This window comes from Coregonus clupeaformis, chromosome 28, assembly GCF_020615455.1.
Source record: "Coregonus clupeaformis isolate EN_2021a chromosome 28, ASM2061545v1, whole genome shotgun sequence".
Classification (NCBI taxonomy): domain Eukaryota; kingdom Metazoa; phylum Chordata; class Actinopteri; order Salmoniformes; family Salmonidae; genus Coregonus; species Coregonus clupeaformis.
This window is the reverse complement of record NC_059219.1, coordinates 25,744,272-25,757,447: the sequence shown is the minus strand read 5'-3', so window position 1 is coordinate 25,757,447 and position 13,176 is coordinate 25,744,272. Positions and strand designations below refer to the sequence as shown.

Below are 13,176 nucleotides of genomic sequence, written 5' to 3'. Positions count from 1 at the left end.
CTCATCGACAAGGCTGTAGTGGAGCAGGTTGAGAGCTTCAAGTTCCTTGGTGTCCACATCATCAACAAACTATCATGGTCCAAACACACCAAGACAGTCGTGAAGAGGGCACGACAAAGCCTATTCCCCCTCAGGAGACTGAAAATATTTGGCATGGGTCCTCAGATGCTCAAAATGTTCTACAGCTGCACCATTGAGAGCATCCTGACTGGTTGCGTCACCGCCTAGTATGGCAACTGCTTGGCCTCTGATCGCAAGGCACTACAGAGGGTAGTGCGTTCGGCCCAGTACATCACTGGGGCCAAGCTCCCTGCCATCCAGGACCTCTATACCAGGCGTTGTCAGAGGAAGGCCCTAAAAATTGTCAGAGACTCCAGCCACCCTAGTCATAGACTGTTCTCGCTGCTACCGCACGACAAGCGATACCGGAGCGCCAAGTCTAGGTCCAAAAGTCTTCTTAACAGCTTCTACCCCCACGCCATAATACTCCTGAACCGCTACTCAAATGGCTACCCGGACTATTTGCATTTTTTAGTGATCTATTTTTTTAACACCTAATTTTCTTAAAACTGCTTTCTTAAAAGGGCTTGTAAGTAAGCATTTCACTGTAAGGTCTACCCCTGTTGTATTCGGCGCATGTGACAAATAAAATGTGATTTGATTTGATTTGATTGAATACATTTTATGAAGATTAGCTGACTGCTTGTTGTCTGTCTCAGCTGTCATGAGCAACTTCCTCCGCTGGTATCAGTCAGTGGGGTTTAAACTTGGTCGTTCTAAGAAATACTGCATTGAATATTTTAGCTGAAAGAGGTAGGCTAGGACATATATATATATATATATATCAATCTTGAACAGCATTATCTATTTTGAATGCATTTTCAATGGAACTGATAGAGAGAGAGAGAAAGAATGCTTGCGTACGCACTGTTCTATAGCAATATTATTCAAGTGATTGGCTGTTTTAAAACTCTGCAGCTGCAATTTAAAATAATCACCCCCCCCAAAGGTGCGGGCTCCGGCCGCAAAACCCTGACTCATTAGGGGAGGGTCCGGGTGGGCATCTAGCCCCGGTGGCGTCTCCGGCTTCGGGCGCGACGTAGGCATTAACCTCTTCTCCCATTCATGCCTCCCCGTTGCACAACCGGTCCGGTCTAGCCCCTGGCGCAATGCTTCACCCTCTCAGGCCTCCTGCGATGCACCAAGCCCTGTCTGGACCCTGGTGTGGGAGGTTCCGACCCTGGAGAGGGGTTGACATCTGGCTCCGGCTCGGACCCCGGTGGAGCGGATGGCTCCGGCATGGGGGAAGAGCAGATAACCGGAGCTGGACTAAACACAGGTGGAGCGGACTGCTCCAGCACAGGAGTGGAGCAGCTAACTGCAGCTGAACTAGGCACCGGTGAAACGGACTGCCCCGGCTCTGGTAGGGAGCAGATAACCGGAGCTGGACTAGACACCGGTGGAGCAGGCTGCTCCAGCACTGGAGCCGCTGACCGGAGTTGAACTGGACCCCGGTGGAGCGGACTGCTCTGGCACCGGAGTGGAGCAGAGGACCCTTGCTGGATGTTGGGTGCGTGGCGCTGGAACGGGCCGTACCGGACTGGGGACACGCACCACTGGTCTGGTGCGAGGAGCAGGCACAGGCCGTACCGGGCTGGGAACACGCCCCCTAAATATAGTGCGAGGAGCAGGCACGAGCCGTACCGGACTGGAGACACGCACCATTGGTTTGGTGAGAGGAGCAGGCACGGGCCTTACCGGGCTGGGAACACGCACCACTGGTCTGGTGCGAGGAGCAGGCACAACCCGTCCTGGCTGGATGCTCACTTTAGCCAGGCAAGTGCGGGGCGCTGGCACAGGACGCACTGGGCTGTGAAGGCGCACTGGCGACACAGTCCGTATAACCGGCGCAGGATATACTGGACAGAGGAGGCGTACTGGAGACCAGGAGCGTTGAGCCGACACAACCCATCCTGGCTGAATGCTCACCTTCGCACAGCAAGTGCGAGGCGCTGGCACAGGACGCACTGGGCTGTGAAGGCGCACTGGTGACACAGTGCGTATCTCCGCATTACATGGTTCCTGAACAGTCACACGCTCCTTAAAGCGAGAGCGGGTAGTTGGCTCTGGTCTGAAACCTGGCTCCACGTGGTCGTGAACTACGAAGTCGCCGTTGATCCTCCCTCGCTGCCTCCGTCTGCTCACATGGAAGGCGATCCCTTCCTGCCTGGGTCTCCTCCTTCGCCCAGGGTCCCTTTCCGGCCAATATCTCCTCCCATGTCCAGAATGTCTTCCCCACCTGTGTCCGGCATGTCTGCTCCTCCTGGCCACGCTGCTTGGTCCGTTGGTGGTGGGATCTTCTGTCACGAACTTTGAGTGAAGGATCGGACCAAGGTGCAGCGTGGTATGCGAACATATTAGTTTAATAACTGAACACACACAAAACAACAAAATACTAACAAACGTAAAGTTCTGCAGGCTACACAGCTACTAACCAGAAACAAGATCCCACAAACTAAGGTGGGAAAAAGTATGATCCCCAATCAGAGACAACGATCGACAGCTGCCTCTGATTGGGAACCACACCCGGCCAACAAAGAAATAGAAAACCTAGAATGGACACCCAAATCACACCCTGACCTAACCAACTAGAGAATAAAAGGGATCTCCAAGGTCAGGGCGTGACATATTCATATAAATAGTTTATTATAATTGACCGATTTCTCGCTGTTATTTATCCTGGGGAAAAGAGAGTGGGTTTGGGTGGGAAATCTCGGTAACCCGGTTCCCGCTATTCAACCCTAGTGTGTGTGAATGTGTGCATGCGTATGTGCACGTGCGTGTGTGTGTGCGTGTGTGTGTGCGTGTGTGTGAATGCATGTGTGTGCGTGTGTGAGTGTGTGCATGTGTGCATGTGTGTGTGTCTGCGTGTTTGTGTGTGTGTTACCCGTACCTCGTTCTTCTCCCTGAGCTTGGTGATCATGACGATGACAGGACAGTCTTCCTGCCAGGCCATCTGCCAGAAATCATTCACTGTGTTGATCATGGGACCTTGGGTGGCAATGTAAGCCTTCTCATCGCCTAGGTAACCCTGCAGGGACAGAGAGAGGTAGGGAGGGAGGGAGAGAGAGAGAGGTAGGGAGAGAGAGAGGAGGGGAGGGAGAGAGGGAGGGAGAGAGGACCATTTGCAGACTGATACACAGGAATCCTGGACTGGCCCAATTATATATTTTTTTAAACCATCACTAGACTGGGGACTAGTTTGTTAAGGCATAATGAATGGAAATGTTGTTTAGACAGCAGACCAATTCGTTAGATGTTAATATTTCTGTCTGAATGTGTGTTGCTATGACCCATTTCAGTCCCAGGAGACTCACTGGAACGCTGATTGTTGCTAGCTACTGTACAGGGAGGATAAACCACGGCAGGTCTGATTAGCCTCAGTGGAACGCTGATTACCGCTAGCTACTGTCCAGGGAGGATAAACCACGGCAGGTCTGATTAGACTCAGTGGAACGCTGATTATCGCTAGCTACTGTCCAGGGAGGATAAACCACGGCAGGTCTGATTAGACTCAGTGGAACGCTGATTACCGCTAGCTACTGTCCAGGGAGGATAAACCACGGCAGGTCTGATTAGACTCAGTGGAACGCTGATTACCGCTAGCTACTGTCCAGGGAGGATAAACCACGGCAGGTCTGATTAGCCTCAGTGGAACGCTGATTACCGCTAGCTACTGTCCAGGGAGGATAAACCACGGCAGGTCTGATTAGACTCAGTGGAACGCTGACTACCGCTAGCTACTGTCCAGGGAGGATAAACCACGGCAGGTCTGATTAGCCTCAGTGGAACGCTGATTACCGCTAGCTACTGTCCAGGGAGGATAAACCACGGCAGGTCTGATTAGCCTCAGTGGAACGCTGATTACCGCTAGCTACTGTCCAGGGAGGATAAACCATGGCAGGTCTGATTAGACTCAGTGGAACGCTGATTACCGCTAGCTACTGTCCAGGGAGGATAAACCACGGCAGGTCTGATTAGCCTCAGTGGAACGCTGATTACCGCTAGCTACTGTCCAGGGAGGATAAACCACGGCAGGTCTGATTAGACTCAGTGGAACGCTGATTACCGCTAGCTACTGTCCAGGGAGGATAAACCACGGCAGGTCTGATTAGACTCAGTGGAACGCTGATTACCGCTAGCTACTGTCCAGGGAGGATAAACCACGGCAGGTCTGATTAGCCTCAGTGGAACGCTGATTACCGCTAGCTACTGTCCAGGGAGGATAAACCACGGCAGGTCTGATTAGACTCAGTGGAACGCTGATTACCGCTAGCTACTGTCCAGGGAGGATAAACCACGGCAGGTCTGATTAGCCTCAGTGGAACGCTGATTACCGCTAGCTACTGTCCAGGGAGGATAAACCACGGCAGGTCTGATTAGCCTCAGTGGAACGCTGATTACCGCTAGCTACTGTCCAGGGAGGATAAACCACGGCAGGTCTGATTAGACTCAGTGGAACGCTGATTACCGCTAGCTACTGTCCAGGGAGGATAAACCACGGCAGGTCTGATTAGCCTCAGTGGAACGCTGATTACCGCTAGCTACTGTCCAGGGAGGATAAACCACGGCAGGTCTGATTAGACTCACTGGAACGCTGATTACCGCTAGCTACTGTCCAGGGAGGATAAACCACGGCAGGTCTGATTAGACTCAGTGGAACGCTGATTACCGCTAGCTACTGTCCAGGGAGGATAAACCACGGCAGGTCTGATTAGACTCAGTGGAACGCTGATTACCGCTAGCTACTGTCCAGGGAGGATAAACCACGGCAGGTCTGATTAGCCTCAGTGGAACGCTGATTACCGCTAGCTACTGTCCAGGGAGGATAAACCACGGCAGGTCTGATTAGACTCAGTGGAACGCTGATTACCGCTAGCTACTGTCCAGGGAGGATAAACCACGGCAGGTCTGATTAGACTCAGTGGAACGCTGATTACCGCTAGCTACTGTCCAGGGAGGATAAACCACGGCAGGTCTGATTAGCCTCAGTGGAACGCTGATTACCGCTAGCTACTGTCCAGGGAGGATAAACCACGGCAGGTCTGATTAGACTCAGTGGAACGCTGATTACCGCTAGCTACTGTCCAGGGAGGATAAACCACGGCAGGTCTGATTAGACTCAGTGGAACGCTGATTACCGCTAGCTACTGTCCAGGGAGGATAAACCACGGCAGGTCTGATTAGACTCAGTGGAACGCTGATTACCGCTAGCTACTGTCCAGGGAGGATAAACCACGGCAGGTCTGATTAGCCTCAGTGGAACGCTGATTACCTGCTAGCTACTGTCCAGGGAGGATAAACCACGGAAGGTCTGATTAGACTCAGTGGAACGCTGATTACCGCTAGCTACTGTCCAGGGAGGATAAACCACGGCAGGTCTGATTAGCCTCAGTGGAACGCTGATTACCGCTAGCTACTGTCCAGGGAGGATAAACCACGGCAGGTCTGATTAGCCTCAGTGGAACGCTGATTATCGCTAGCTACTGTCCAGGGAGGATAAACCACGGCAGGTCAGATTAGACTCAGTGGAACGCTGATTACCGCTAGCTACTGTCCAGGGAGGATAAACCACGGCAGGTCTGATTAGCCTCAGTGGAACGCTGATTACCGCTAGCTACTGTCCAGGGAGGATAAACCACGGCAGGTCTGATTAGACTCAGTGGAACGCTGATTACCGCTAGCTACTGTCCAGGGAGGATAAACCACGGCAGGTCTGATTAGACTCAGTGGAACGCTGATTACCGCTAGCTACTGTCCAGGGAGGATAAACCACGGCAGGTCTGATTAGCCTCAGTGGAACGCTGATTACCGCTAGCTACTGTCCAGGGAGGATAAACCACGGCAGGTCTGATTAGACTCAGTGGAACGCTGATTACCGCTAGCTACTGTCCAGGGAGGATAAACCACGGCAGGTCTGATTAGACTCAGTGGAACGCTGATTACCGCTAGCTACTGTCCAGGGAGGATAAACCACGGCAGGTCTGATTAGACTCAGTGGAACGCTGATTACCGCTAGCTACTGTCCAGGGAGGATAAACCACGGCAGGTCTGATTAGACTCAGTGGAACGCTGATTACCGCTAGCTACTGTCCAGGGAGGATAAACCACGGCAGGTCTGATTAGACTCAGTGGAACGCTGATTACCGCTAGCTACTGTCCAGGGAGGATAAACCACGGCAGGTCTGATTAGACTCAGTGGAACGCTGATTACCGCTAGCTACTGTCCAGGGAGGATAAACCACGGCAGGTCTGATTAGACTCAGTGGAACGCTGATTACCGCTAGCTACTGTCCAGGAGGATAAACCACGGCAGGTCTGATTAGACTCAGTGGAACGCTGATTACCGCTAGCTACTGTCCAGGGAGGATAAACCACGGCAGGTCTGATTAGACTCAGTGGAACGCTGATTACCGCAAGCTACTGTCCAGGGAGGATAAACCACGGCAGGTCTGATTAGACTCAGTGGAACGCTGATTACCGCTAGCTACTGTCCAGGGAGGATAAACCACGGCAGGTCTGATTAGACTCAGTGGAACGCTGATTACCGCTAGCTACTGTCCAGGGAGGATAAACCACGGCAGGTCTGATTAGACTCAGTGGAACGCTGATTACCGCTAGCTACTGTCCAGGGAGGATAAACCACGGCAGGTCTGATTAGACTCAGTGGAACGCTGATTACCGCTAGCTACTGTCCAGGGAGGATAAACCACGGCAGGTCTGATTAGACTCAGTGGAACGCTGATTACCGCTAGCTACTGTCCAGGGAGGATAAACCACGGCAGGTCTGATTAGACTCAGTGGAACGCTGATTACCGCTAGCTACTGTCCAGGGAGGATAAACCACGGCAGGTCTGATTAGACTCAGTGGAACGCTGATTACCGCTAGCTACTGTCCAGGGAGGATAAACCACGGCAGGTCTGATTAGACTCAGTGGAACGCTGATTACCGCTAGCTACTGTCCAGGGAGGATAAACCACGGCAGGTCTGATTAGACTCAGTGGAACGCTGATTACCGCTAGCTACTGTCCAGGGAGGATAAACCACGGCAGGTCTGATTAGACTCAGTGGAACGCTGATTACCGCTAGCTACTGTCCAGGGAGGATAAACCACGGCAGGTCTGATTAGACTCAGTGGAACGCTGATTACCGCTAGCTACTGTCCAGGGAGGATAAACCACGGCAGGTCTGATTAGACTCAGTGGAACGCTGATTACCGCTAGCTACTGTCCAGGGAGGATAAACCACGGCAGGTCTGATTAGCCTCAGTGGAACGCTGATTACCGCTAGCTACTGTCCAGGGAGGATAAACCGCAGGTCTGATTAGACTCAGTGGAACGCTGATTACCGCTAGCTACTGTCCAGGGAGGATAAACCACGGCAGGTCTGATTAGCCTCAGTGGGAACGCTGATTACCGCTAGCTACTGTCCAGGGAGGATAAACCACGGCAGGTCTGATTAGACTCAGTGGAACGCTGATTACCGCTAGCTACTGTCCAGGGAGGATAAACCACGGCAGGTCTGATTAGACTCAGTGGAACGCTGATTACCGCTAGCTACTGTCCAGGGAGGATAAACCACGGCAGGTCTGATTAGACTCAGTGGAACGCTGATTACCGCTAGCTACTGTCCAGGGAGGATAAACCACGGCAGGTCTGATTAGACTCAGTGGAACGCTGATTACCGCTAGCTACTGTCCAGGGAGGATAAACCACGGCAGGTCTGATTAGCCTCAGTGGAACGCTGATTACCGCTAGCTACTGTCCAGGGAGGATAAACCACGGCAGGTCTGATTAGCCTCAGTGGAACGCTGATTACCGCTAGCTACTGTCCAGGGAGGATAAACCACGGCAGGTCTGATTAGACTCAGTGGAACGCTGATTACCGCTAGCTACTGTCCAGGGAGGATAAACCACGGCAGGTCTGATTAGCCTCAGTGGAACGCTGATTACCGCTAGCTACTGTCCAGGGAGGATAAACCACGGCAGGTCTGATTAGACTCACTGGAACGCTGATTACCGCTAGCTACTGTCCAGGGAGGATAAACCACGGCAGGTCGGATTAGACTCAGTGGAACGCTGATTACCGCTAGCTACTGTCCAGGGAGGATAAACCACGGCAGGTCTGATTAGACTCAGTGGAACGCTGATTACCGCTAGCTACTGTCCAGGGAGGATAAACCACGGCAGGTCTGATTAGCCTCAGTGGAACGCTGATTACCGCTAGCTACTGTCCAGGGAGGATAAACCACGGCAGGTCTGATTAGACTCAGTGGAACGCTGATTACCGCTAGCTACTGTCCAGGGAGGATAAACCACGGCAGGTCTGATTAGACTCAGTGGAACGCTGATTACCGCTAGCTACTGTCCAGGGAGGATAAACCACGGCAGGTCTGATTAGCCTCAGTGGAACGCTGATTACCGCTAGCTACTGTCCAGGGAGGATAAACCACGGCAGGTCTGATTAGACTCAGTGGAACGCTGATTACCGCTAGCTACTGTCCAGGGAGGATAAACCACGGCAGGTCTGATTAGACTCAGTGGAACGCTGATTACCGCTAGCTACTGTCCAGGGAGGATAAACCACGGCAGGTCTGATTAGACTCAGTGGAACGCTGATTACCGCTAGCTACTGTCCAGGGAGGATAAACCACGGCAGGTCTGATTAGCCTCAGTGGAACGCTGATTACCTGCTAGCTACTGTCCAGGGAGGATAAACCACGGCAGGTCTGATTAGACTCAGTGGAACGCTGATTACCGCTAGCTACTGTCCAGGGAGGATAAACCACGGCAGGTCTGATTAGCCTCAGTGGAACGCTGATTACCGCTAGCTACTGTCCAGGGAGGATAAACCACGGCAGGTCTGATTAGCCTCAGTGGAACGCTGATTATCGCTAGCTACTGTCCAGGGAGGATAAACCACGGCAGGTCAGATTAGACTCAGTGGAACACTGATTACCGCTAGCTACTGTCCAGGGAGGATAAACCACGGCAGGTCTGATTAGCCTCAGTGGAACGCTGATTACCGCTAGCTACTGTCCAGGGAGGATAAACCACGGCAGGTCTGATTAGACTCAGTGGAACGCTGATTACCGCTAGCTACTGTCCAGGGAGGATAAACCACGGCAGGTCTGATTAGACTCAGTGGAACGCTGATTACCGCTAGCTACTGTCCAGGGAGGATAAACCACGGCAGGTCTGATTAGACTCAGTGGAACGCTGATTACCGCTAGCTACTGTCCAGGGAGGATAAACCACGGCAGGTCTGATTAGACTCAGTGGAACGCTGATTACCGCTAGCTACTGTCCAGGGAGGATAAACCACGGCAGGTCTGATTAGACTCAGTGGAACGCTGATTACCGCTAGCTACTGTCCAGGGAGGATAAACCACGGCAGGTCTGATTAGACTCAGTGGAACGCTGATTACCGCTAGCTACTGTCCAGGGAGGATAAACCACGGCAGGTCTGATTAGACTCAGTGGAACGCTGATTACCGCTAGCTACTGTCCAGGGAGGATAAACCACGGCAGGTCTGATTAGACTCAGTGGAACGCTGATTACCGCTAGCTACTGTCCAGGGAGGATAAACCACGGCAGGTCTGATTAGACTCAGTGGAACGCTGATTACCGCTAGCTACTGTCCAGGGAGGATAAACCACGGCAGGTCTGATTAGACTCAGTGGAACGCTGATTACCGCTAGCTACTGTCCAGGGAGGATAAACCACGGCAGGTCTGATTAGACTCAGTGGAACGCTGATTACCGCTAGCTACTGTCCAGGGAGGATAAACCACGGCAGGTCTGATTAGACTCAGTGGAACGCTGATTACCGCTAGCTACTGTCCAGGGAGGATAAACCACGGCAGGTCTGATTAGACTCAGTGGAACGCTGATTACCGCTAGCTACTGTCCAGGGAGGATAAACCACGGCAGGTCTGATTAGACTCAGTGGAACGCTGATTACCGCTAGCTACTGTCCAGGGAGGATAAACCACGGCAGGTCTGATTAGACTCAGTGGAACGCTGATTACCGCTAGCTACTGTCCAGGGAGGATAAACCACGGCAGGTCTGATTAGACTCAGTGGAACGCTGATTACCGCTAGCTACTGTCCAGGGAGGATAAACCACGGCAGGTCTGATTAGACTCAGTGGAACGCTGATTACCGCTAGCTACTGTCCAGGGAGGATAAACCACGGCAGGTCTGATTAGACTCAGTGGAACGCTGATTACCGCTAGCTACTGTCCAGGGAGGATAAACCACGGCAGGTCTGATTAGACTCAGTGGAACGCTGATTACCGCTAGCTACTGTCCAGGGAGGATAAACCACGGCAGGTCTGATTAGCCTCAGTGGAACGCTGATTACCGCGTAGCTACTGTCCAGGGAGGATAAACCACGGCAGGTCTGATTAGACTCAGTGGAACGCTGATTACCGCTAGCTACTGTCCAGGAAGGATAAACCACGGCAGGTCTGATTAGACTCAGTGGAACGCTGATTACCGCTAGCTACTGTCCAGGGAGGATAAACCACGGCAGGTCTGATTAGACTCAGTGGAACGCTGATTACCGCTAGCTACTGTCCAGGGAGGATAAACCACGGCAGGTCTGATTAGACTCAGTGGAACGCTGATTACCGCTAGCTACTGTCCAGGGAGGATAAACCACGGCAGGTCTGATTAGACTCAGTGGAACGCTGATTATCGCTAGCTACTGTCCAGGGAGGATAAACCACGGCAGGTCTGATTAGACTCAGTGGAACGCTGATTACCGCTAGCTACTGTCCAGGGAGGATAAACCACGGCAGGTCTGATTAGACTCAGTGGAACGCTGATTACCGCTAGCTACTGTCCAGGGAGGATAAACCACGGCAGGTCTGATTAGACTCAGTGGAACGCTGATTACCGCTAGCTACTGTCCAGGGAGGATAAACCACGGCAGGTCTGATTAGACTCAGTGGAACGCTGATTACCGCTAGCTACTGTCCAGGGAGGATAAACCACGGCAGGTCTGATTGGCCTCTACGGTGTGAAAAAGAAAACGAGCAATGTGTCCCATATGGCACCCTATTCCCTATATAGTGCACTACTTTTGACCAGAGTGTAGTGCACTAAATAGGGAATAGGGTGCCATTTTGGACACGGCCTAATAGTTGAGCTTCCTGCGGTGACTACAGGGGAAGTGACCCTATTGTATCTGCAGCCCAACGGGCCATTGGAGAGTGAGTTCACTAGTTCCTCTGGCTCCGCCTCTCTCCTTCTCCCTCTGTTCTCTCCATAGACTTACATGGAAACATCCGAAACAATGTCCTCCATCCCCCCGGCCTCACTGCTGCGCTTTTCTTTCCCAAGATGTATGAACCTGATAAGACCTGAAGTTGTTTGCTTAAAAGGGAACAATAACTTTAAACAAACCAAGTCTTATGTCACACCACTCAGTTCAACAACAGTGGGATATGACTTCATGTAATATGAAATATGACTGCATAAGCTACACTAAAGATGATCAGTTAGAATCAAGTGTGATAGTGAAAAAAAATCGAACTACAACGTTTCATGAGTTCAATCTCTAATCTGTTTTAATCTGACTATGCATACCTGTACGGCCAACTTTCAGTGAAAGCTTTTTACCTGTTCATTATGAGAGTGCTATGATGTTTCACATAGTTTCCAACCACTTCTTTTTTGTTGGGTTCACAATTCAATGTGTTCACGAACAGAACAGTCCCAGTGGGCTCACATACCTGGTGGAGGCTGTAATAACTTACCCTGTCATTTGCATTGATGTGTGTGTGTGTATGTGTGTGTGTGTGTGTGTGTGTGTGTGTATGCATGTGTGTGTGCTTGCGTGTGTGGGTGTGTTGTGTTCGCGTGCATATGTGTGTGCATGCGTATGTGTCTGTGTATGTCTGTGTGTCTGTGTCTGTGTCTGTAAGTGTGTGTGTCTGTGTACTTGTGTTCGTGCCTGTGTATGCGTATGAGTGTGTGTGTGTGTGTGTGTGTGTGTGTGTGTGTGTGTGTGTGTGTATGTGTGTGTGTGTGTGTGTGTGTGTGTGTGTGTGTGTGTGTGTGTGTGTGTGTGTGTGTGTGTGTGTGTGTGTGTGTGTGTGTGTGTGTGTGTGTGTGTGTGTGTGTGTGTGTGTGTGTGTGTGTGTGTGTGTGTGTGTGTGTGTGTGTGTGTGTGTGTGTAACTTACCCTAACGTAGTTGGCGTTGATGTAGCTGCTGAGAGGGTCGAAGGAGCTCTTGGTCCTCAGGATCACTCTGGAATGTGGATCTAAAGGAATCAGATAGATCTGTTAGTGACTGGGGGTTCCAGCTATTGGAATCAGATAGATCTGTTAGTGACTGGGGGTTCCAGCTATTGGAATCAGATAGATCTGTTAGTGACTGGGGGTTCCAGCTATTGGAATCAGATAGATCTGTTAGTGACTGGGGGTTCCAGCTATTGGAATCAGATAGATCTGTTAGTGACTGGAGGGTTCCAGCTATTGGAATCAGATAGATCTGTTAGTGACTGGAGGGTTCCAGCTATTGGAATCAGATAGATCTGTTAGTGACTGGGGGTTCCAGCTATTGGAATCAGATAGATCTGTTAGTGACTGGAGGGTTCCAGCTATTGGAATCAGATAGATCTGTTAGTGACTGGAGGGTTCCAGCTATTGGAATCAGATAGATCTGTTAGTGACTGGAGGGTTCCAGCTATTGGAATCAGATACAGTACCAGTCAAAAGTTTGGACACACCAACTAATTCCAGGGTTTTTCTTTATTTTTACAATTTTTTACATTGTACAATAATAGTGAAGACATCAAAATAATGAAATAACACATATGGAATCATGTTGTAACCAAAGAAGTGTTAAACAAATCAAAATATATTTTATATTTGAGATTCTGACAGCTTTGCACACTCTTGGCATTCTCTCAACCAGCTTCACCTGGAATGCTTTTCCAACAGTCTTGAAGGAGTTCCCACATATGCTGAGCACTTGTTGGCTGCTTTTCCTTCACTCTGCCATCCGACTCATCCCAAACCATCTCAATTGGTTTGAGGTCGGGGGATTGTGGATGCCAGGCCATCTGATGCAGCACTCCATCACTCTCCTTCTTGGTAAAATA

At 51.1% G+C, this 13,176-nt stretch overlaps 1 protein-coding gene across 2 annotated transcripts in view; it reads right to left on the bottom strand.

The window, feature by feature from the left end:
- The window catches only part of LOC121553453 (receptor-type tyrosine-protein phosphatase R), a 101,268-nt gene that overhangs the window by 15,328 nt on the left and 72,764 nt on the right, over positions 1-13,176 (bottom strand). For both annotated transcript variants that reach the window (XM_041866580.2, XM_041866571.2), the window contains 2 exons: positions 12,254-12,333; positions 2,954-3,091 (listed from right to left, as the gene is read on the bottom strand). In XM_041866580.2, the coding sequence (XP_041722514.1) occupies positions 2,954-3,091; positions 12,254-12,333 (218 nt within the window). The remainder of the gene's footprint in view (positions 1-2,953; positions 3,092-12,253; positions 12,334-13,176) is intronic.